The sequence below is a fragment of the Mustela nigripes genome, chromosome 18 (genome assembly GCF_022355385.1).
Source record: "Mustela nigripes isolate SB6536 chromosome 18, MUSNIG.SB6536, whole genome shotgun sequence".
In the NCBI taxonomy this organism is placed as follows: Eukaryota; Metazoa; Chordata; class Mammalia; order Carnivora; family Mustelidae; genus Mustela; species Mustela nigripes.
This window is the reverse complement of record NC_081574.1, coordinates 17,959,072-17,984,666: the sequence shown is the minus strand read 5'-3', so window position 1 is coordinate 17,984,666 and position 25,595 is coordinate 17,959,072. Positions and strand designations below refer to the sequence as shown.

The following is a 25,595-nucleotide window of genomic DNA, read 5'->3' as shown; positions in this document are numbered from 1 at the left end:
GAGTAGGCAATGCCCGATCTCAGGGCTGTAAGTTTGAGCCTCACATTGGGTGTGCAAAGATGACTTTAAAAAAAGTGCCTGGCTGGCTCGGTCGGTTAAGCATCTGCCTTCAGCTCAAGTCATGATCCTAGGACCCTGGGATGGAGTAGGGCTCCCTGTGCAGCGGGGAGTCTGCATCTCCCTCTCCCCTCCTCCCATGCATACTCACACATGGTTTTATGGTTTTATGTCTTAGGTACAACATACAGTATGACCCATACTACCAGAAAATTCCAGGGCTAGATGTGACCGCGGTGCTGGAGAAAGTCACACACGAAGCCTCTCAGCCTGTGTTGATCTGGTCGGGCTCTCCTCAAGACCCTGGCCCAGCCCAGCTCGCTCTCCTAGGTCCTCGTGGCCAGAAGACCATGTGCGGGGTTGATGCGAGATTTAGGGAGGTGTCTGCAGTTACCCATGGGCCTAGCAAGCCCCCACTCAAACGCTTTCCTTCCTGACCTCTCTCCAGTACCTCTTTATACTCGCTGATCCAGTAGAGGCGGCCGGCCACGGGGTCAAGCGTCAGTCCCACAGGCTCCTCCATGTGGACGGCTGCGAGCACCTTCCGATCTGAGCCATCCATCCCTGCAGCCTCGAGAGTTCTCCTGCCTTTCTTACCACGATTTACCCAATACAATGACCTGAGGGAAGCAAAAGCACAGAGTGTTAACCATCCCCCCAACCACCCTGAACACATGTTCTTCTGAACAGCCAGACCCTGGGACCATACTTGTTCAGGCCCCCGGTCATTGCGCAGCTGAGAATGCAGATCTCTGCCCTCAGACTCCGTGGACTGAAAAGGGGCTCTTCCTAGGATTCAATTTAGAAGATATTTTTGAAGCAAATGAAGACCTATGTTGAAAACGTGGAAAGGTCTTCTTATCAACTTAAATGTCTAAGATAACCAGTGATTTGGGATATATTCTCAAAGAAATGCTACTTACTTCTTCGGGGGAAACACGATGAGCTGCTCTGGTACCAGATCCTTCTCCAAGATTTTGACGTAGCCTCTGCCATCACTCAAGCCAGCACCGATGACCCTTGCGAAGCTGCTAGCCCAATACAGCAGCCCCGTGAGCCAGTCCAAAGAGATACTGTCCACGGCCTGAAGTTCTGGGGATACACGAGACAGTATTACTATGCTCCTGTATTCTCCTACCTTCTTCTTACCTTGAAAAAGAGATCTGGACTAAACTTTTCTACATCTTCTGATTTCAAGCTGTACAAGGCAGCCAGTGGGACACAGGGAAGGAGAGCCAGAGAGGAGCTCTGTGCAATATACTGTGGGCGGCAGGAAAAGAGAAGGACCTTAGCAGAAGCAGAACCAAGAAATCTAAGAGAATGCAGCCTCAGTCTGGGGCAGCATCTGTTACAGAAGTCTCAGGGGGGTGGCTAACAGAGGGTTTCTACGTGCCCAGGACAACTAAGCACTTCCTCCCATGGACCGTTCTTCTTGAATCTCCCCTACCTTACCCCCGCTTACCCAGTGAGACAAGGGCTATCCCTTCTGTCTTACTGAGCGCAGTTAACGACTTGCTCTAAGTCACAAACCCAGGGATGAAGCGGAGATCAGCCCTGGCCTGAGCCCACATGCCCAACTTTCTGTACCTCTTTAGAGCAACCTCGTTCGCCGGTTATGCTCCAGCAAAGCTCCTGTTGAGCCAAATTACATGGCCTTATCTCAAATCAGGTTGCACTGGGGAGTCACAACAAGAGAGTCCCAGACGACGTCCAGATGAATACACAGGCCGCTTATACTCTGCTGAAGGCGCTTTAAGAAGCCAGGGCTCTGGACGTCAAGAAATATACCTGGATAGAGAGGAACCGGGTTTGGCTTCCCAAGGACAAACACGTGTAAGGCTTCATCCACCCAAAAGTACATGCTTCTGTCGAGATCATAGGCGACAGAAGTCGGCCTCGAGTTTACAGGAACCAGAGGCTCATAGATGCCTGTTCTCCGATCCAGGACCCCAAGTTCTCTCTCTGCCGCTATAAGAATTTTAACAGCATCATCTGCAATAAAGGGGGAAAAGGAACAGTGACACACTCCTTGGGCACTTTCTCTCATACCATTCTCTTTCACCAAAGATGCTGTCCCATCTCCCGTGCTGAAATCCGCCGACGGCTCAGGTCTGGACTGAGGCGTGTCCAGAGTCAATCTAGCCAACCACCCTAAGCCCCAATTCCTCTTCTGAACTCCAGCACATTCCAACTCATTTTTGGAACTCGCCTGTTTGATTTCAGATGCTGCCCTTCCCCTCACCTAGACAGAGCTCCTCTCCCTGCCTCATACACAGCAGCCAAATGGAATTCACCGTTCCCTTGTTAAAGCAGCACAGGCCAAGTTAACACTACGTCAGTGTGGTCTCCGGAGCACCCAGGTGTACAGCCTGCAGGACAGCTAACTCATTTTACTTAATAGGGGCGCCCGGTTGGCTCAGTCAGGAAAGCATGCAACTCTTGATCTTAGGGTTGTAATATCTAAGACCATGTTGGGTGTAGATTTAACAGATAAACTTAAAGAAACATAAAGACACCTAATAGCAACTGATACTTGATTTGGCCACGGAATGTTGTTAATAGCAGCTTCTTTAAAGGAAAGAATAATGTCACTCTCATACCAGACCCTAAAGTGAACCATGGACAACACTTCTATCTGTAATGACCACTAAGGACAGAGCAAGGGCTAGGCTTTGCTCAGGGTCGTGAATCTCACCTGTAACTCGACAACTGGTCCCATTGTAGAGCTGGTGACCTTGAACACACGCACAAGAGTAGGAGCCCGGGACATTACGGCACAGCTGGCCACAGGGACTGTAGGCCTGGGAACACTCATCTATATCTGATGACAGAGAGCCAGAAATCAGAGACGACCACGGAGCCATCTCCTGAGTATTTCTGGGTCATTGGGCCCCCCTTTCATAGTACGCTCGCTGGACACGTACTATGTGGAAATCCCTGTGCTGGTGCTGGCACAGACAGTCCCTGCCTCTGTGGAGTTGCCCTACGAGCAATTCAGCGGGGACGTCAGTGTGGAGGCCCCAGACATGCGGCTGGCACGGAATCCAGGTGGACGTTACCCCAGCAACACTCGGGGGCATTGCTGATTTGGAATGAATGGTAAGACGTGGAGAACCAGAAACACTTGTGCCCTGCTGGGGGAATGTCAAGCGGGGCAGCCGCCGTGGAAAACAGCTTGCAAGTTTTCTCAAGTTAAACGTAGACGCTGCTGCAGGATACGACAATCCCACGTCTGGTGTACACCCCAGAGTGTGGAAAGCTGGGATTCGGGCATGTGTACACCAGTTGCTCATAGCATCGCCCATGAGAGCCAAAACGTGGAAACGACCCAAATGCCCATCCACGGATAAATAAAATGGGGCATATGTATGCAATGAGGTATTTGGCCGTAGAAAGGGAGGGAGAGTCTGACCTTGCTATGACATGGATGAAACTTAATGACAGGCTAAGTGAAAAAGCCTGGCCCAGAGGGACAGATCCCACAGGGCTGCACTTAGAGGCAAGACCAGAACAGGCAAATTCAGAGAGGAAGTGGATGGGGTTTCTTGGGGACTGGGGACAGGGTTCTTGTTTAATGGGACAGAGTTTCTGTCGGGGAGGATAAGAGAGTTGTGGAGATGGATCGTGGTGATGTTCACACGCGTCATGAATGTGGTGGAGGCCACTGAATTACATCCTTAAAGTAATTAACATGGTAAGCTGTGTGACATGTCTATCCCACTGCCGTGAAAACTTCGGAAGATGCGCCCGATGAACTCTGACCTGCACAGCTCTGGCCGTCCTGCTGTAACTGCCACCCAGCTCCACACGAACACTGGACTCCCCAGGCGGTGTCACTGCACTGTCCCTCACAGCCCCCGTTGGCCACGGAGCAGTTCCTCCCTGGTAAAGACAGGGCAGCGGTCAGGAGTTGAACAAGGTACAGATCAAACGTTTTCTAAGCCAGGTGTTACAAGCCCCTGCTTGCTGTGAGGGCTATAGAGGCTTCTGAAGAATAACCTTTGACCCTGTCCTCTGACCTAGGAATGTGGACGCTTCAGGGAAAGACCACAGAACAGGGAAAGTGAAGAATCATGGAGCAGGGGAAAGGACTTTTCTAGGCAGACAGGCTGGACAATTTCAAATGCTGGTGTATTGCTCACCCGCAGAAGGCCCAGCAACCTCTTCCCTATTTCCTCTAGAAAATTTGAGGGGCCAGGACCCTTGCCCCAGGAAGTGATATAGTAATTTCTTAATCCCAGTGAATTACCTCTACAGCACCAGAAACCTGTGTGTTGTCCTACTGTTCATGCTTCCTGTGTCTTATGTGTTCCCTCAGTAGAAAGTGGCCTTCAGGGGCACCTGGGTGGCTCAGTGGGTTAAAGCTTCTGCCTTCGGCTCAGGTCATGATCCCAGGGTCCTGGGATCGAGCCCCGCATCAGGCTCTCTGCTCAGCAGTGAGCCTGCTTCCCCCTCTCCCTCTGCGCTGCCTCTCTGCCTACTTGTGATCTATCTCTGTCAAATAAATAAATAAAAGAAAGTGGCCTGTACAGCCCTTAGCACTAACAAAGGTCTCGTCATACACATCTAAGCCCAGATTTAAAGAGTAATCGAGACAGATGACAAAGTGACCTGGGGAGACCTGCCCCATCCCCATCCTCCACAACCAGAACCAACAGTGATTTTTAGAGTGAGAATCACAAGGTTTTAAATTTTCAGACCCTTGCTCAGGAGCTTCCTCCTCACCAGGAAATAGTCTTCCTCAGTCCTTCCTCAGTTAAATCCTTAGAGAATTCACCATACGGTCTTGAACACAGGATTCGCTTCTCAGTGCCATAGTCTGTTCTTTATTCCAGAATTTTCGGAGCAGTGTGGTTTGAGGCATTTAGTCTATTTTCTTAGAGCCACAGTGTGAGGCGAGCTCACCGAGTTTTCCAACTCAGGTAAGCTCTGCACACACTCGGGAGACCAGAGCCAAGGCTCGGAACTTGTAAGACGTGGGGGACCCACCACGGAAGGATGATTGCTGACAGAGGGGTCTGGTCTGAGCATTCTCTGAGAGTGTAGACCCCCGTGATAACTGAGGCGTTGGCTAATGTAACGGATTCTGCCCACCCCACGTGACGCCTGGCAGTTGGGTCCTCACCACACGTAGCTGGTTCATCAGCACCATCGACGCAGTCAAGTTCCCCGTCACACATCAGGGATTCCAGGATGCATTTCCCTTCCTCACATTTCACCATGCCTTCTGGACAGGAGGCTGCGTAGGAAGGAGAGCTTTCTTTTCCAACAGCACATGGGGGAAGGGGGAGTCAAAACAGACCCTTATTAATTACAATAAGGTGGCAGGGTTTCCAGAACCCAAGGCAAGTTGAGGTAGGAAAGAAAGTTTTATCATTTTAAGCAGAGTTTTCAGGGAACTGGGAGTTAAGACTTGATGATGATGTCAAGCAAGCCATGTGGGCACTCGGTTGAAATAATATTGATCAAATTGAATTAGTATTAAGTAGTTCTAACTGAGATGGTGTTAAAGTCAGTGAACATGAGCCCTAAAAGAAGACCCTCTTAAGAAACTGGTTTATAGGGGCACCTAGGTGGCTCAGTGGGTTAAAGCCTCTGCCTTCAGCTCAGGTCATGATCCCAGGGTCCTCAGATCGAACCCCGCATTGGGCTCTCTGCTCAGCAGGGAGCCTGCTTCCTCTCTCTCACTCTCTGCCTGCCTCTCTGCCTGCTTGTGATCTCCGTCTGTCAGATAAATGAATAAAATCTTTAAAAAAAAAAAAAAAGAAAAGAAACCAGTTTATACATGATAATAATGTTAGAATCTGAATAGTGGAGATTTAATTCTACAAAGATCGAGTGGAATTGTGGTTTACTGACAAGCTGGAGGTTCCACTGCACTGTGTATGTGGGGTCAAGAAAAGGAACACTTTACTCAATGAGTTCGTTGCAGGGCTTGGGGGAGCGGAGCAGGGGATCCTCTTTTAATGAGGAATTTCCCCGTCAAGGACCCCACAAGGACATGAGGCACCGTTAGGAAGCTCCTTCAGATACGGACACTCCAGTGTTCTGTGCCGTGGCCACATTGCCTTGAGTGTCCAGCACAGAGTTACTATTCGAGCACTGCTAGATGTTTCCATGGGTAACTACATCTTGGTTACTGCTAGGAGACATCCTGTTTTTAGATATAGGATGGCGTCTCAGCCGTAGGAATTAAAAGGCAACCTGCAGAAAGCAGCCCACATGGTACAACCTTCCGCTTTCCAAGCCAGGCCAGGAGGGGTGGGGGAGGGGCACTCACCACAGGCGGCCTCGTCCGAGGAGTCCCCGCAGTCGTTGACCCCGTTGCACCTCCAGCTCTCTGGGACACACAGCTCGTTCCTGCACAGCCACTGGCCCGCCAGGCAGTGGTTCGGGGAGCAGCGTGCTTCATGGAGCCCATCTTCACAGTCCCGGGGGACATCACAGAGTTCCCAAGGCTCGCGACACTGAGACTGTCCCGGACACTGGATTTTCTGGCCAGGGCACACCACAGCAGTCTCTGTAAAAGGCAGGCGTTGGCCCAGTGAGGTGGAAGGCCTGACCTGCCGGCTTGTGCCCTTGGGTATTCACGGTTTGCTCACGCTTTGGTCTCCAGAATACCAAGAACTGAGCAGGAGGCCAGTCACTGGACATGTGGCCCCAATTTGGCACCCCAAAGTGTCAGCCCAAAGGAGTATAAAAAGCCAACAGAAGCGAGAATCTTTTAGGTGATTTTGCAAAATGCAGTGGTGGATAAAAGGTCACCTGTCATCCCAGCGACAACTGAACACGGGCATTTAGCCCCCGTCCAGCAGAAGGCTACCTAGGGACTTGCTGGTGTCACTTAATACCGTGGAGGTTCATTCATCAAGGCAGCTAACTTGACATGTCATGTCCAAAGAGAAAGTAGGTTGTACCTACCGCAGTTAACCTCATCGGAGCCGTCCAGGCAGTCCCCGGTACCGTCACAAAGCCGGCTACTAGAAATACACTTCCCGTCGTCACACTGCCAGGCCTGTGGATGTCCGTGACACGCTTCCTCTGCGGGCCAAGGGGAATGTTCGAGGGGCAGAGAGGAAGAGCGGTTTGCCAGAGCACTGATAACTTTTCAGCTGGGGTTTTGTATGAAGTATTTTCATTAGCAAAACAACAATGAGCTCCCCGTCTGCCACAGGGTCCGTGCCACCCTAACCACACACCATACCCTGCCTCAGGGCCAATCACCTAGCAGCCCAACATCACTTACACTCCCAGTCATGCTGCTAGAATGATGAAGTTGTCCAATAAAATATTCTGTGACAATGGAGGCATTGTCCAAAGGGGCTGTCACTAGTCACGTGGGGCTACTGAGCTCTAAAGCATGGTTAGTAGGGTAAAAGAGCTATATTTATTATTTAAATACATGTAAATCTTCACATGTGGCTAAAGGCTACTGTATGGGCCAGAACAGCCGTATAGTGTCACTTCTTGGAACCCCTTTGGCATTTGAGACCATATTGAGAGCGAAGACAGTCTGGGTGCTGTCAGTCTGGGGTCTAATGGGACCTTCGAATATTTCCACCTAAGTACGCCTCCTGGCAGATGCAAGTAAACCTGGACAGCTGGGAGGAAGTATGGGGGGAGAACAGCACAAGGCACTTCTGCAAGTATAAAATGTAATTTGAACCTGTAATAGTACAGGTTTTAATATCAAAGTTTCCATATTAAATTAGTTAAAGTAAATGGCCAGCCCAGGAGTGTGCAAACAGGGTAGAGAAAAGGAATGGGGCACTCCTCAAGGTTTTTTTTGGGGGGGGGTTCCTCTTTTACTCAGGAATTTTCTTCTTCCATATTCACCGCTCAAGGATGTGAATCATGGGTTAAAAGGCTTTCCTCATCTCCTGGGGTCAGGTGTCCCTTCTGAGGCTGGGAGCACTCTTAGCATGGAGGTGTTTGAGCTGGATTTCAGGAAGACATCTACCAAATGGCTAACTTGGCTTCTATTGGTCTTATAGTTTTCTTTGGTCCTCCATTTGAAAAATTGTCTTCTCATTGTACAAAAGCTCGAAGTAAAGCTAAAGTAGTTGAGTGTATCTATTTACAAGTGTGTGCTGCGGTCAGTGAGGGTTGCCCATGGAGCAATCTTGTGTTAGTCCAGTTTCAGTACCCGCCACGTGTTGAAGCTAGACTTGAAGGCGAGAAGCCAGACTCGTCCTGGATTTTCTATCCCAACTAGCCTTCCACACTTGTGTTGACAACAGTGCTACCAACACCCACATCCCTAGACTTACAAGCTGAAAGCCTGCCACCAGCCAGAACACCTCCTATTTCTGAATACCCGCTATGAGTGAAAACCACAGGACCTGACGCTGTCAGCCGGGCACACAGCTGTTCGTGGATGAGGACACGAAACGGCAAGGAGTGCTCACCACACTGCTCGTCGGTCCCATCAGGGCACTCTTGATGTCCATCACAGAGCCAGGCCACGGGAATGCACCTATCCCCACACGCAGCTTGCCTTGTCATGTTACACCTTGCTTCATCTGCATTGGATGAACAAAAAGCAAATCCATGGGAGCACCTTTTCAGGAGAAGCTGTACTGAAAAGATTATTCAGAGGGAGGTCCTTCAACTAATACCCAGGAGAACATTAGGGGGATTCAGGACCATAAAAATCCAATGGACTTCTGCACTAATGATCCTTGGATACTGTTCTTTCTGGTGGTGTGGGGTTGGGAAATCACCATTCGCCACCGTTTTCCCATTGGAATGGGACCATCGTGCACTGCGCTCCAAGAGACCCAGCGACTTCTTCTGGTTTGATTTTAAAGACTCCAAACAGTTGCACGTTTAGAAGTCTAAGCTCAATGTCTGGACTCTAGTTTACTTTTAAGCATGTGCAGACACATCTAAAAATTAGATTTGGATTTTAGATCCTACACACGATCTTCGTAAGAATGCCTCTAATAGGTTGGTTATAAATATTTAAGTGCTCAGTGATTTGCCTAAGATTGATTTACTGTGTCTTATTCAAGTCATGAACTTCTATTTATCAACCTTGAATGATTAACGGTCAAAATTAAGCCTGTTTTGGAATGTGCTCCTCAGAAGGAAGCACCAGGAAGGCCTGACTATAGCAAATTTACTATACTGTCCTAACTTTCAAAGAGAAAAAGCCAATCTTTAGTTCCTAGAAAAGATAAACCACATGGCCTGTACTGGAGTCTCTGCAAGATCCAGTAAAGACTTCCCCCCACCCCACAGTCCTACTCCCAGGAACAATCTGTACATGGAATGGAAGGCGCGATGCAAAGTTGTGTAATGGAAGTTGGTAATGGAAGGCCATTATGTAAACCACACCTGCTTTGCTAAGAGACCATTTCTTAGTCTTACTTGTATCCTTCTAAGATAATATTTTAGCTTAGCTACTCAAGGTTTGATTTTTTTTTTTGAGGCTGGTGTATAAAAAACATTTTAAATATGCAAAAAGTATTGGTGACTAATGGGTACCTAACGACTCTCCATCTACTCACATGCCATCCAAGCAGTCTCACTTAGCTTGACCAAAACCACGGAGAGCAGGTGATGTTACCAGCCACTAATACGGAAGCACAGACTTAACTGTCAGGCTGCGTAGGTTGCCATTTTATTGAGACCCCTTACTAACAATGTGACCTTGGGAGAGTTACTTCCTCTCTCGGGATCTCAGTTTTCTGTCTATAAAATGAAACTAATAAATAAGTGATCAGAAGAGAAAGATTCAAAGAATAAATGGGCACAAAGCCACCTGGTGCCCTATACCCACCATATAAATCTTCGTAAAGCATTAACTCTTTTGCTACCACTTCCAGCAGATCCTTCCAGAAGGATCCCAATTAGGGGTCCAGTCGGCCCCCAAAGACTCACACTTCCAGGTGAGTCACACCTTGAATAATATTTTGCCCTGCTGATTCTTGGTCTGGAGACCAAGTGTGCATACAGATTCTACACGTCTGCAGGTGGATCTCAAACCATTATTTTTCACTTATGTAGATGCTTGCTGTGAATAAATAAGAAATGTATTAACATATTTACTTAAATGTTAAGTATAAGGTAGCTTTCTCAGAGTCTGTTAGTATGCAAAGTAGGGTGATCACATGCTATTCTAGAAAAGGCATCCGAAAGAGGGCTACATGCCAGAAAGCTTTGGTAACCATTGCTTAATAAAAAATGCAAGCAACTGTAAAGATGCTTCAGGAGTGATGCAAAAAGACCACACAGAGCAAGGACTTCTCATCAAGGCAGAGATGCCCCACCGCCTGTGGCAAAAATCCTGTGGGTTAGAAATCCCCCTGGAAGACGAACAACTCAATTAAGCGGCACATCCTCCGACCTAGTTAACACCCCCTTGACCAAGAATCTGCTAAGTGAAAATGATTTAAAACCAGATTTCAATCTATGAGGGCCACTGACAACACCTGTGGGGACAGACTGCAGGCCAGCTTGACCAATGCTAGGCACCTCCTAGACATGGCTAAGCCGCCAACCAGCCACCCACCACTTGGGAAATGTGGATGTCTTGGTCACTCTGGGGCATCAACTCAGCTCTCCTCTGCCCTGGAGTCTGCCTAAACCTGAGTGGTATCAACAAGTGCCACAGAGAGTTGCTTCCCAACTGCACCTCTGACCCAAGCCCCATTTCCCCGTGCTGTTTCCGGAGTGAGGGCACGTCTTCCGGAGGCCCCCAGCCTCCACCCAGAGTAAATCTGCTCTCTGGGGAACCCTGAGCTGGAGGTCCCCTCGGAGACCAGGGCTTGAAAGCGAATCCCACTAGGCCAGGCCGTTGGGGGAACAAAGAGAGTGCACCTGCCCTCGGGGGTGCAGAGAGCTCCCTCCCACACGCCAGGGGAAGGATGAAGGAAAGACCCCAAGGGTGTCCGCTGAGCCCACCTACCTTTCCACCCACTGAGCAGGACGGGGAGTCAAGCGCAAAGAAGCAGGGGACCACGCGACTCATCTGGCGGCCCCCCAGAAGGCCCGATGTCACTCCCCTCTATGGAAAGTCACTCCAGAAGGCGGGGTGGGGGGCGTCGCGCTCGCCAGCCAGGATGCCCCAAGCTCCCTTCCCGCCCTGTGCAGCGCCCCCCAACCCCAGCCCGCCACCCCTGCACCTCGCGAGGCGGGCTGCGGTCCCTTCCCGGGCGCCCCGCCCGCGGCCCCACTCACCGGTCCCGGAGCCCGCGAGGCCGCCCAGCGCTGCCAGCACCCGCGGCAAGAGCAGAAGGAGCGCCCGGCGCCCCATGGCGGGGAACCGACTGTGCGCCCGCGGCCGGCGTCGCGCTGGCGGGAGGAGCGCGGGCGCTGCCGGGGGCGGGCTTTCCTCCGCTCGCGCCGCTCATTGGGTCTGGCTGGGGCCGTGGGCGGGGCGTGGGAGCACCTGCGCCCCCCGCTCCCGGGGCCGCGCTGCCCGAAACCCAGCCAGGCTGCGGGGAGCACCGCGCCCGCCCCTCCGCTGGTCTCCCCACAAGCCGTGGGACAGAACACCCTCGCCTAACTCGGGGCCTGGCCGTTGCCACGCCGAGGGGCAGAGCGGGAGCGCTCAGCCATGCTTAACCAAAGGATTCCCAAACTTAAATGAGCACAGGAATCGCCTGGAACTCTTCTTAATAGGCAGACTCTGATCCTGGAAGTCTCAAGCGGGGCCTGAGGGTCTCTAACAAAATCATCATCGGTTAATGCCTTTGTTGCTGGCCCTCAGACCTCACACGGAAACGCCAGGGCTTAACAGCTTCCAAACTAGGGCAGCACTGGGACGCCAGGTGCCCCTCTCTGCCTCTTCCCAGCGACCTTGGCAGCAGCTGGCCTTCCTGACCTGGGTCTGGGCGGATGACTCTGAGGCCTCAGTGCTCTTTGTCCGGGCCCCCATACTGTAAATACAAACAGTATGAAAAGCCCCGAGAAACACCATTCCTCTTTCGGTCTGGGTCGCAGGAATGAGATGCTCTCATAAACAAGGACGCGGAGCCCATTTGGAGGGTCTAAACCAGAGTCAGACCTAATCCCCGGAGGGTCTCAGACTTCGGGGACTGAAAGAATCTGAAGGTCATTTTATGCAAAAACTGACATTCTGGGATGAGATGATGGATAAAAATGAGAGTTGGTGACACATTACCAAGGACATAGACTACCTTCCCCTACCCTTATTTAGCTAAGCTGTGGCATTCCTTCTTTCCAGTACACTGGGAGACGTGAGTGTCAGATTCTTGGAGAGAACGCGACTGAGTTAGAATTTTAGAATGTAAAACTGGCAAGGAACATTTATAGTGTTTGGGAGTGCAAGGCAGCAATAAAACACTAGGGAAAAAAAATAGAAACAGAAAACTGAATTGCAAAGTGCCTTCTTAGAATTTATTTGCAACACGGTACTCCAACAGCTTTCTTTAAATCATACCTCCTCTTCATGTTCACTGCTGGTCCCATCAAACCACACTTTGAAGATATCAGAATGCCATATGTTCTGAAGTTTTCTTTAAATTCGTTGTATGCTCTGATTGCATAAGCCACTTAAAAGGACCCCTCCGCTTTTAACAAAAATCTCCTGGTGTATCATATTGATTTCTGCTGAAAGGTTGTTGCTTTAGAACCAGATTATTTCAGATGCTTAATGGTCTTGAGTGACATAAGAGAGCACTCAGAGTTTTAAGAATATAGACTAGTTTTCCTCCCAGAAAGGCTCTGAGGCTAGGGCTGAGTTCCTGGAATTGAAGTGTGGGAGACCTGGGTTCAGTCTCAGCTAAATGAAGTGACGTGTGGACACAAATGGCAGCTATATTGTTATGAACAGCCCATGTCAGCTCTTAATAACCTACACCAACTGAAAAAAGCCACAGATATGCGTGTTATAAGTAAGAATTTCAGTAACATTTGTATTTGCTAAATACAATACTTTGTATTCTGACTTATATCCTTATAAATCCTTAAATCCTTATATTCTGACTCGTTCTTAGTGATGTGTTGTCCTCTCCTGGGTCTGTCCCCCCATTTTGCGTTTTTAATCGCCTGTCAGCCCGTGGTGAGCAGAATAATGTCCTACCACTACTGCCACCTGAAAAAGGTAACGTTCTAATCCCCAGAGCCTGTAAAAAAAAATGTGATTTATTGTTGTTCTGGTTGCAGGAACTGAAGAAAATCTGGCCTCACCCAGGTGAGTGTTGGCTACAGAAAAAGGAACAGCCTTTCCAATTAAGCTGTAGATATTCTTTGATGCTGTTATTGGTTTGATTTTCTGCCTCCCCAAAATTATGTTGATGTCCTAACTCCCAGTACCTCAGAACGTGACCTTATTTGGACAAGGGTCTATGCAGATTTACTCAAGTTCAGGGGAGAGCATTAGAGTGGGACCATATCCAATGTGACTGGTGTCCTTAAAATATGGACGCAGATATATACAGAAGGAAGACAGTGTGAAGAGACACAGAGAGAAGGCCATGTGAAGATGGAGCAGAGATAGGAATTATGCTTCTACAAGCCGAGGAGCATCTGAAGCTCCCAGGAGATAGAAGAGGCCAGGAGGATCTTTCTGCTAGAGCTTCCAGAGAGAATATGGACACCTTGATTCCAGACGTCTGGCCTCCGGAAATGTGGGCAGTACATTTCTGTTTTAAGTCACCCGGTTGCTGGTAGTTTGTTATGTCATTCCTATGAAATTAGCATAGATACAAAGACCAAAACTGAAGAAGTGATCATTTCTTAAAAGTTAACTGCAGTGCGGAATCCAGAACCACATCAATGAGCATTTCATACTATTCTAATTAAAATCTATCACTTTAAGGGCGCATGGGTGGCTCAGTCGGTTAAACGTTTGCCTTCAGCTTAGGTCATGAACCCCACGGTCCAAGGATCAAGCCTCACATCAGGCTCCCTGCTTGGGAGGGAATCTTCTCCCTCTCCTTCTGCCCCTCCCCTGGCCCATGTAGGTGCACACGCTCTCTCTCTCTCAAATAAATAAATAAAATACTTAAAATAAAATAAAACCCATCAACTTATTTTGTACTTTGAGTGGATCTTTCACCCACACATGACTTTGTAACATCATGCCTTGATCATTTCCAAATAAAGGGTTCACTAAGTTATGCTGATATTCCAAATGTTGACGTCTCTATCCTACAATATTTTGTAGGTCAGCTTTGTGACCGACCATCCTTACTGATATCATCAGATAAGGTTTGACTGTTGGAAAGCTGGTAAGCTCATGAGGGTGGCCTCCAGTTTCCAAAAACTATAATTTTCCCTCGAAAGCTTGAATTGTATCATTGGCAACCAATACTGCCAGTTGTTTTCCTTGAAGTGATGCATATGTACCACTCATTTTTGAGGATCGAGTCTGCCAAGTACCCGAGTCTGAATAACCAGATGTCTATCAGTCATTCTTTCCTGTAAAAATGGTATTTGGTGAGAAGTGGGGCTCATTATGCTTGCAAGTCAGACGGTGGTACAGGTGGTTTCCTCCACCAACGCTGGTACGCCACGGAAGGGCTTAATGCAAATGTTCCAGTTAGTAACAGAGAACATTAAAAAGCTATATACTATCAGGCTAAAATTTAATAAAATTAACCATTTGTACTGCATTAAGTATATTCTTACTTTTTTTTTTAAGGCATATTTTAAAGCTACAAGGATATGGTAGTATAGAATATACTGATGGCTAGGACAGTTTGGTGCCACCAACTTGAGTCATGGTAAGGGGGCAACAGTTTTACCCACCATTAGTGTGTGTGTGTTTGTTTGTTTGTTTATCATCAGGGCAAATGTCAATGTAATGAAAAAGGCAAATATTATTTTGAAAATAGTTTAGGCTTTGCAGACCCGCAGGTATGCATAGACCATCTCAGAAAGGCCTCATATCCACCATATAAAAAGAACTTTTACAACTCAATAATAAGAAGCCAGCTGACCCCTTTCTTGCTCCCATCCACCGTGGCAGCTGCTCCAGGGTGGGGCTGTTAACACAGGAAGATGGTGGTTGCAAATAAAACCAAAGTCTCTGGGTTCGATCGACTCTAGGCTCCACCTCACTATGAGACATGGAAAGTATGTGCTGGGGTACGAGCAGACTCCAAAAATGACCAAGCATGACAAAGCAAAACTAGTCATCCTTGCCAACAACTGCCCATCCAACCTTGAGGAAATCTGAGGTAGAATACTATACCATGTTGGCCAGAACTGGTGTCCGCCATTAACAGTGGCAATAATATTGAATTGGGCCCAGTGTGTGGGAAATAATACATGGTACGTGCATTGTCGCTCATTGATCCGGGTGATTCTGGTATCATTGGGGGCATGCCAGAACAGCCGGATAAAAAGCAAATCATGCAAAAGTTTTCTTTAATAAAACTGGCCAGATCAAAAAGTTTTCAAAAAAAGAGCTAAATGACCAAAATTTTTAGCTGGTTAAAGATTAATAATAATTCATAACAGACACATATGAAAATGGAGGCAAAAAGTCTAAACACAATAAAGTAAATTGTATCAAGTAGTTTAAAATATATAATACTGAATAACAAGTATGGTTTATTTTGGTAAGGCAAAGTTCATTTATCATTAGGAAATCTTTAATATAATTAATTATCTTAAAAATTAAAGGATTAGTGTTCTATTATCCATATGTTTTATAAATATATGCTCAAACCCTTTGATGAAATTCAGCAGCTATTCCTATAAGACAGGGAAACAAAATAGGCAGTACGATCAAATGTATTATAAAAGAAAGAAATATTTTACTTACCAATGGTGCTATATACAGAAAACTTCACAAACCCTTAGTTAAACTAAAATTCGTAAGAGAATTTGCTAACATGGGTGGAAACAATATAACCTTCTTTGAAGCAAAAAAGCAGTGGAAATGGAAATGCAAAAAAATAATAATAATAAAAATAAAATCTATAAAATACTTGAAATATAAAAGGTATAAGACATAGATTGAAACTATAAAAACTTACCAGATTTTATTAATATTAAATATAATATATGATAAATATAACATAATACTTATATTAATATTAAAATAGTATATTAGAATATTTCTTATTAATATGAATACAAAGATATATATGTTTCTAGATATAAAGACCTTAATTTCTTTTTTTTTTTTAAAGATTTATTTATTTGACAGAGAGAAATCACAAGTAGACAGAGAGGCAGCCAGAGAGAGAGAGAGAGGGAAGCAGGCTCCCTGCTGAGCAGAGAGCCCGATGCGGGACTCGATCCCAGGACCCTGGGATCATGACCTGAGCTGAATGCAGATGCTTAGCCAACTGAGCGGCCCAGGTGCCCTTCTTCATCATCTTTAAGCTCCACCAACCAGCCATAGCACATTTTTGGTATCAGAGAAGAATCTGTGATTGGTGCATGGGTGAATGACGTTTAAATGAGAGGACCCGACCGTTCTGTTCCCTGCTGAGGACATGTCCTTCCATAACCATGCTCCAGAACTTGGTAGTCAAATGCTTAACTACCTTTTGATGTGACCCTACAAGACACATCCTGCAGTCATCTACAGGGGCGATCTGAACCGGTCATGATTGTTAATTCCATGTGTTAACTTGAGATGCTAAGCGATGCCCAGGTCGCCGGTAAACATTATTTCTGGGCATGTCTGTGCGGATGTTTCTGGAAGAGATTAGCATTTGAATCAGTACATGGAGTAAAGAAGAGTCACCCTCCCCTCTGCAGGCTGGCATCATCCAATTCACTGAGGACCCCGATAAGAACAAAAATATGGAGGAAGTTGAGAATTCTCTAATTCGTCTTGATCTGGGACATCCAGCTTCTCCTGCACTCCCACAGCAGAACTCCTGGTTCTCCAGCCTTTGGACTCCAGGACTTACACCAGCAGTCCCCCTGGCTTCCCAATCCCCCGCTTTCAGATGGCATATCGTGGTATATATAAACCCCTATAACCATGTGAGCCAATTCCCACAATAAATCTCCTCTTATCTATTTATCTACATCAATGTCTTTATTTATATATCCTATTGGTTCTGTTGTTTTGGAGAACCCTGATGAATCTATCAGTGTCATTAAATTTGAATGAATATCACCCTAAATTTGAACCATATATATAACCAAAATCTAGACTTCAACCCCTGGGCCTCTAGAGTTTTATTAGGTAATTTTTTGGCATGTTCAAGATTCTGTCTAGAAGAATCTTATATTGGTTCTCCTATTTTTATACATATCTTAACAGGAGATTTGCATATATGGTTATGCCCCAAAATTTCAACCCATATAAGGAAAACAAGACAGAAGAATTATGCAATATAATCTGCAATGCTGAACTCTCACAACTGGAATCTAGCACACAGGTATTCTGAAACTTCATATTTTTACTTTTTTCCAAAGTTCCACATCTAGTAAAAATGAACCGATATCCTAGTAACTAACCAGTGTCTTGCCTGCAGGATATACGTGACAAATGTTAAGTTGAACTGCTCTTAATGATTGTTCTTCTGTTAAGGTTTTTTTTTCTTATTTTTCACTTTTTATTTTAATGCCTCAGCCTTCTGATCCAATCTAGAAAATACGGGTTGTTTTATGAAAATTAAAGTGCTTCATGGATTTAGTTGATTGTTATTAATAAAATTGCCCTCCCTCTCAGCTCTGGTTGATTTAAAGAAAAAAAAAAAATGCCAGGAAGTGAAACTCTGCACTCCAGGCAATAGACACTTACAGAATTTTACAGAGCACCGAGAAGTGAAGATTCAAAATAATTTAGGATGTGTGTCGTACAACTTACAGCAACGGTAACACACCAGCCTACCAGCCTACCAAGGACTATAGTATAAATATATATAAATATAATATAATATAATACAAATATAGTATAAATATAACAGTGGGAACACACAGGTATGTCATGGACGCAGAGAGGACACAGGGGTTGACCTGGGAGACACACCATCAGGGCAGCTTCAGAGAGGTCATGATGCTGAGCTAATTTTTGAAAGACATGTTATCTGTATAAAGAACATTCCATGCAGACAGAGTAGAATATATGAAGGCGCCAAGATGTGTTCTAAGAAATTCCCATTAATCCAGAATTGCTGGAGTGAAGGGTTCTCATGAGGTGGTAGCAGGCAAGGAAGCTGGACAGACAGGTGGATCCCAGAGCATGGGATGGCTGATGAGCACACCTGTAGAAAGTTCTGGACATCCACATAGGAGTACAGAGAGTCAAACTAGACCCAGGTTGAGGCTGCCAGAGGTAAAGAGGAGATCCAGTGGGGAGGGGACATGTTGGTAAAGGGATTGCAGGTACAGCCATTCTAGAAGTTCTAAGTGGAGGATGCCTGGTCCAGCAACTAGAAGTAAGAAACCAGACACATACTGCTGGCTTCCCTCCCCCTGGCGCCAGGAGAAGGGTAGAGTCACCAGACATGGAATCTGCCAGGGAAGGAATGGTCTGGAGGCAAGGATGGACAACTACCTTTATTTCAAAATCCATTGGCCATAGATTCTTTTTTTTTTTTTAAGATTTTATTTTATTTATTTATTTGACAGACAGAGATCACAAGTAGGCAGAGGCAGGCAGAGAGAGAGGGGGAAGCAGGCTCCCTGCAGAGCAGAAAGCACAATGCAGGGCTCGATCCCAGGACCCTGGGATCATGACCTGAGCCAAAGGCAGAGGTTTCAACCCACTGAGCCACCCAGGCGCCCCTTTAGATTCTTTAATAACATTGAAGTTCATAATTAAGATCTCAAAAAAATCTTTTTGAACTATCAAAGATATACTTAAATGTGGTGACATAGCAAAGAACTTGGAGTGAGGAGACCTGAATATTACCAAACAGCCACACTTTCCACAAAGCCAATGGAATTTGTGGAATTCCCTCCTCCCTGCTGTGAGGGCATCTCGGTGGGAGCCTTGTCCCGGCCTCCCACTAATGGCCAGAGTCAGATTCTTTCTCTGTCCTCCGCAGTAGGCTAAGGGAGCAGGTAGGTGACCCAGACGTGGCTGATTCGTCTCCCCTGGGACTGAATTTTGAGCCAGCAACATTCCCAGTCTCAAGGGAAAGCATTCATGCTTTCTCCATTATATAAGATGTTCACTATGGGTTTTTTTTATAGATGCCCTTTAACAGGTTGAGAAAGTTCCTTCTATTCCCAGTTTGTTCAGTATTTTTATCATGAAAGGAGTTAAATTGTGTCAAGTGCTTTTTTTTTAGTCTATTGAGGTGGTCACGTGGTTTTTTTAAACTTCTATTTCCTACTAGTATGATAGATTATATTGATCTACTTGCAGATGTTAAACCAATATTTTGGGCTGGCCTCAGCCTGTCAAGTAGAAATGCCTGAGGGGTCCCTCTGCTCCCTACAACCCCCACAGACAGCCCCCACAGCCCCCAATGCTGTGGCCAGATCGGCCCTTGTGATTCTTATTATAATAATTACTGTTCTTATTTTATTAATAATAAAATGATGGGATAAGCTGCTCCAAAGCTTTATACCAATGATTCACACTAAAGTTATTAATTTAGTGTCGTACGTATTTTATCTCCTAACTGTGGGATTTGCTAATTTGTGTACGTTTAAGCATCTTGAATCTGCGTCAGTGAGCTGATTTCCCCTGCAAAGCTGGGTAGCAGAGAGTCGTGTGGGTGTCCACGTTAAGTCAAGTAGCCAAAAGGAATAAATGTTAAAGGATGACATGCCAAGAGATATTAGCCTGGAGAGATTTCATGAAAGAGGTAAAATTCAAGCAGCCCTTTGAAAGAAGAAAATACATGCTACAGAGGATCATTTATACAGGAAGTCAGATCTGTGTTCATCTCCTTGGCTGTTAATTTGGCACGTTGGACGGGAAGCTGAAGCACGTTGGACGCACCCATCTGTTAGAGTATAAATATCAGAGAATCACCTTTTCCCAGCCTCCCTTGCGGGTGTCCATCTGGGCCATCCGATAAACAGATTGCTAATATAATCTGGTGTGACAAGAGACGTTTCCAAAACGGCGACCTGCTTTCCCACCAATGACTTTAACCGCGTTCCTGGGTGAGGGCTCTCCATTCTAAAGATCCTTTGATTTCACTCCTTGCCCAAATGTGTGTCATGGATTATTTCCATTTATAACGTCAGACTTCCCATTTCTAAAGAGTCCTTCAAATGCTGTTGTCCCTGGTAAAAATGAGTCTTCTTAACTCCTTTTGCTGTGTTTCTCCAAAGAGTACGTCCGGGGGGCACTCATCCTGAAACACAGAGAGTAAAAGACCTTGAAGTTATAGAGCAGAAAAAAATAGTAAGTCCCGTACTGGCATTTCATTTATTTATTTTTTTAAATAGCATTATGAGTCTTTCTCTTAAAAACAGTGGCAACTGTCAGAATGGAATCATCGCAAGCAGGGACCACAGAAGGTACAGATATAGCAAGACTTCCGAGGTGTCTGTGCCAGTGTGTTCTGTTTACATATTAAGTTTCTAACAAGAAAAGCATTCGTGGGTGCCTGGGGGGCTCAGTCCACTAAGTGTCTGCCTTTGGCTGCGATCACATTCCTGGGGTCCTAGAATCGAGCCCGCATCGGGCTCCTGCTCAGTGGGGATCCTGCTCCTCCCTCTCCCTTTACCCCTACTCCCCACTTGTGCTCTCTCATGCTCTATCTCTCAAATAAATAAAATCTTTAAAAAGAAGAAGAAAAGCATTTGTTAGTGAGTTTCATCTATACCCTACTAACAGTTGACTTGCTGGTTCAATCAAGTATTCATGAAGTCAAATAATTCTACCTATTTTACCGGCTTCTCCCTCCGCCCCCCTCCCCGCCCCTGCAATGTCCCCTGGCCCCACTCCAACTCTGGCCCCTGTGGTGTCCCTCATGTGTCCTCAGAGGCTTGTGCTCAGTGTCTGTGCTGGACACCAGAGTACTTGTGAGCCGCCCCGTCCCTGCCGCAGGGCCATAAGCGTTTTTCCATGCAATTAAAAACAGACCCTGCTGTCTCAGAAATTTTCTTTCTCTGTTTCTTTTTTACCAAATACTGCAAGATCGTGACTAAGAGAAAGATACAGCTATCTGATTTTATTAGACTTTTGGAAGTGTGGCTTGTTTTTTAACTAACTGGATTTGTTTTTTTCTTTTCTCTCCCCCTTCTTTTTTTCTTTTCTTTTTTATCTTTTCTGGTGGTGGTGTTTTTGGCTTTTTTTTTTTTTTAAGATTTTATTCATTTATTTGAGATAGAACAAGAGCAAGTAAGAGAGACAGCACGGAGAGCACAAGCAGGGAGAGCAGCAGAGGCAGAGGGAGAAGTAGGCTCCGTGCTGAGCAGGGAGCCCGACTCAGGGCTCTACCCCAGGACCCTGGGATCATGACCTGAGCTGAAGGCAGACACTTAACCTACTGAGCCACCCAGGCACCCCAAGTGGTGGTGGTTTTTGTTGTCTTGATTTGCTTCTAGTTTAGGTTTGTCCTAGTAATATTTGAAGATCATACTCATCTGTTGATAGAACATCGGTAAAAATTACCGCCCAGGACGATCTCGGTGGTGAAGTGAGGGAAGAAAGCTATGGTCTAGAAATGAAGAAACCTGAATTCTTCCCCTTGCTCTGCTGCTGATTTGCTCTATGACAGTTATTAAACATTGGGGCCTCTTTGGACTTCATGTAGAAAATCAGATGATGGAAAACCGATTCTCTTCCAGATCTTTCTAAACTTCATTATTCTACGAATTGAAAACCAAATTGTTACACACATCTAAAAACACTCTTGCAAACCTGTAAGGATGGAATTCTGAGAAAATGTCAGGGGAAGTGTACATTTCTGGACCCTCCAGCTCCCACCTCCTTTCCAAGGCCACCCAACAACCAAGATGACTTTGACGTACCAGCAGGTGTCCATGGCTGGGGGCCATGGCCCAGGGCACGGTTTTTTAATGCTTTAAAATAGAGACAGATGATCTAGGGGTCTTGTTATTTCGTACATTCCTTTTCAGGAATTCTCCTAGCGAGGCATGAGAATCTGCATTTCTAACTCCCAGGTAAGGCAGCTGCTGCTGGGCATGCGTAGGTCCCTTGAGGGATTCTTGAGCACGTCTGAGGGTTAAATTCTCCAGGAGCTGGATAGGTGCAGAGACTGACTTTGGACATGCTTGGTGGAAGGCAGAAAACTTTGTGTCTCCCATAGAGAAGCTTCAGGATCCAGACTGCAGAAGCTGAGGTGGTCTGAGAAAGCCCAACTGAGAGATTCCGATGGATCTTTCTGGCACTCTGCGTGTTTGTTGCATGTGGTCCCAGGGAAGACTTCAGAACTGAGCTGAGCCACATAAGGAGTGAACTGCTCTCCACCTGACTCCAGAAGAAACTTTCCCTCTCCCTGGAACTCTTCCACACAACATGCATGGCTTCCCTTCTCCCCAAACCACAAGCTCCCCCATCTACTATCAAACTAATCTGCCATGTCATTCAAAATGTCCTGCCGGTTCACCCCTTGCCATGGTTTCCCACAACCTGACTTCGGTGGGGGCTGAGAGATGCCCCCTGAGCCCATGAGCAGGCGGTAAGTGTGGAAGAGTGGGCAGACTGGTCGAGAACAGGGGGCTTCTGCTGAGGTAGAATCAGCACACGAGACAGAAGGACATTTCAATAAATGCATACAAATAGCCCTTTGGAGATAAAATTGGAGTAAATAGAAGATTTTCAGAAGTTTCAAAATACGATTTATGAATTTAGAAAGTCAGCAGACATGAGAAATACAATGGTCCCTGTCAAGAATCGAACTCAGATTTTGGGAGAAGAAATGGGAGAAAAAGAGCTGAGCCCACTGAACAAAACACAAAGAAATAGAAAAAAATGAAGGAAGAGATAAGAATGGGCCTCACCTGGAGATTTATTATGTGAATAATAGAGTTTCTGAAGGAGAAAAAGCACTAGAAGGGGAGAAATTAATGCTTGTATAAATATAGAAGAAAATTTCCCTAAGCTGAAGAGAAACTGTTTTCTGTCAGAAGGTGCTTGCCAATTCCCAGGCAAACTTAATGAGAACAGACTTCTATCTAGCTATACATCACTGAAGTTTCTGAACCCGGAGAATGGAGAAAATGCAATGTTTCAGACAGAGAAAACACTGCTTGCATAATAAGAGAATCTAGGCTAAGAGCAAAGGGTTCCTGTGCAGACTTCTGGTAGACCAGGCCTGGGATCTGGGAGTCGAGGACAGGAACGTGCCATTCGGATGTGAGCGGAAGAAGGAGATTTGCAGACGTTCAAGAATTCAGGAATGTATCACCTTTGTTTTGTTACCAAGGAAGTCACACATACTCAAAAAAAAAAAAAAATTAATTCGATTCCAAAACTTAATGACAAAAAAAGCGAGAATACAAAAAACCGTGACAAGCATATATATTCCTATAAAATGTATAAATTTAAAATGATAAGGCTAAATGCAAATGAGCACAAATGATATATAGTTGTGCCGTCTCTCCTTCCTCCCTTTCTTTTTGCTTCAAGCACGAATTTATATCAACAGGAACTGAGGGATTCTTACTTTACACCTTCTGTCCTAATCCAATACTACTTTTTATTTTTATTCTTTTTAGAATAACGAAAAGCAATTTTACTAAAACTTAAGATTTACAGACGTTTCCAGACACGCCATACAAAATGGTCCCAAGCTTTTTCTTTTTTTCTTCTTTTTTGTTTGTTTTTTAAAGATTTTATTTATTTGACAGACAGAGATCACAAGTAGGCAGAGAGGCAGGCACAGAGAGGAGGAAGCCGGTTCCCCGCTAAGCAGAGAGCCCCATGTGGGGCTCGATCCCAGGACCCTGGGATCATGACCTGAGCCAAAGGCAGAGGCTTTAACCCACTGAGCCACCCAGGCGCCTCCCAAGCTTCTTCTTGAGGGAAGGATTCTAGTCGCAGTGTTATTAGTGAGGGCTACGAGGTCTGTCTCATTTCCCATTTTGGTTCAAATCAAGCTCGTCCATCTACAGCATCTAAATAAAGTTAGACTTCGCTGGAGAGCATATTCGAAAGAACTGGTTCGCTGCTTTTAACCAATGCAATTAGATTACCATAAAAAGGGGGGAAAGGAGCCCAGAAAATTAAAATAAAACTACCTCTTCCCCTAAAAAAAAAAAAAAAACAACAAGACACCCACACCCTGGCAACTAACCCTGACAGCTAACTACCTTCATTGAAGTGCTTTATGCTTAAACCAGGGTGGGGGACATGAATAAAAAGAGAAGGGTCACTGCCTTTAAACAGCTCACCACAGTCCAGATGGTACTTCTGGCCTCTGCTCCTGCTTTCCAGCAGTGACTCAGGACAAGAACAAGAGGTAGATTTGCTAATGGGCATTTAATCGCCAAAGGGCTGAGGATGTCCAGGCTTTTATTCTGTAATGTTTCTAAGACTGTGTCCTTTAAAAGGAAGACGTCTTGGCAGAACAGGAGAAGTGATGCCCACTTGAGGATCAGATCAATTTTAAAAATTATTGGGATGCCTGGGTGGCTCAGTTGGTTGGACGACTGCCTTCAGCTCAGGTCATGATCCTGGAGTCCTGGGATCAAGTCCCACATCAGGCTCCCAGCTCCATGGGGAGTCTGCTTCTCTCTCTGACCTTCTCCTCACTCACGCTCTCTCACTGTCTCTCTCTCTCTCTCTCTCTCAAATAAATAAATAAATAAATCTTAAAAAAAAAAAAAATTATTCACGGCAGACAACCTAGTCCATGCTCCAGCTCTCCGGCGGGGGCTTCGGTGGTCTCCCGCTGCTGCGCTCCATCATTTGCTAATGCATCGTCTGGATTGGGAGCGTTGAACCAAGCCTGGATGGCCAGCAGAACTGGGCGGATCTGCAGGGCCAGGGAGCACTTATCTTCCAACATAGCTAAGCATATTCTTCCCAACGTGTCTGGATGATAAGTTTTGGCCATGAAACATACTTTAGGGACTGCTATCGGGTAATTTTCTGGTAGGAATAGTTCAAGCTTAAAGGTCCCTCTTTCAAAGGGGGAACCCCGGGGGTCCAACAATGACTCTATGAAAATAACAGGCATGGTTCTCATCTGGTTCTGCTTTTATGCCAGGAACTGGTTCTGCCAGCAAATGCTGTTTCCCTGCTAATCCCTTGGGGGCAACCCCGCTGTCTTGTCGGATCCTGAGTTCCGCCTCTCGTCTCGATTCTCCCAATACTATTTTTTAAACATCTCTTTGCTCAAATTGTTATTATGTATGTATGTATCGGGAGGGAGGGAGGGAGGGAGGGAAGGAAGACAGGAAGGAAGAGAGGAACCCAAGTACCTTGTGAACATGGTTATTTGCCTACATTGCCTCATTCCAGGCCATTGAGGTGAAGGCAGAATTGAAGATGAATCTTGAACTCTTTTTAGTGATCTGCTTATTTTAGCGGCATGGACAAAGTAATTCTGAAACTACTTTAGCTGGATTCGAAAATGGAGCAGACTAAACGCCCTGGTTATTGGGAGCCAAGTTCTCACTACGGAAGAAGGGACACACAGATATGACTCCCACCGCCAAATCTGACACAATGTGAGTGCCAAAATAATGAAGCACAGTACTGAATTACACTCCATTGA

At 46.0% G+C, this 25,595-nt stretch overlaps 1 protein-coding gene and 1 pseudogene across 1 annotated transcript; one reads left to right on the top strand and one right to left on the bottom strand.

Annotated features, from left to right (window-relative positions):
* Window positions 1–1,277: 1,277 nt before the first annotated feature.
* Window positions 1,278–11,321, bottom strand: LOC132006393 (vitellogenin receptor-like). The gene is made up of 8 exons (XM_059384165.1): window positions 11,242–11,321; window positions 8,466–8,579; window positions 6,979–7,098; window positions 6,338–6,577; window positions 5,183–5,296; window positions 3,820–3,939; window positions 2,753–2,878; window positions 1,278–2,049 (listed from the first exon to the last, which is right to left on the bottom strand). The coding sequence occupies exons 1-8, from the start codon at window positions 11,315–11,317 to the stop codon at window positions 1,718–1,720; spliced, it is 1,242 nt and encodes a 413-aa protein (XP_059240148.1). The 5' UTR covers window positions 11,318–11,321; the 3' UTR covers window positions 1,278–1,717.
* Window positions 11,322–15,030: 3,709 nt separating this feature from the next.
* LOC132006424 (large ribosomal subunit protein eL30-like) lies at window positions 15,031–15,444 on the top strand (annotated as a pseudogene).
* Window positions 15,445–25,595: the final 10,151 nt, after the last annotated feature.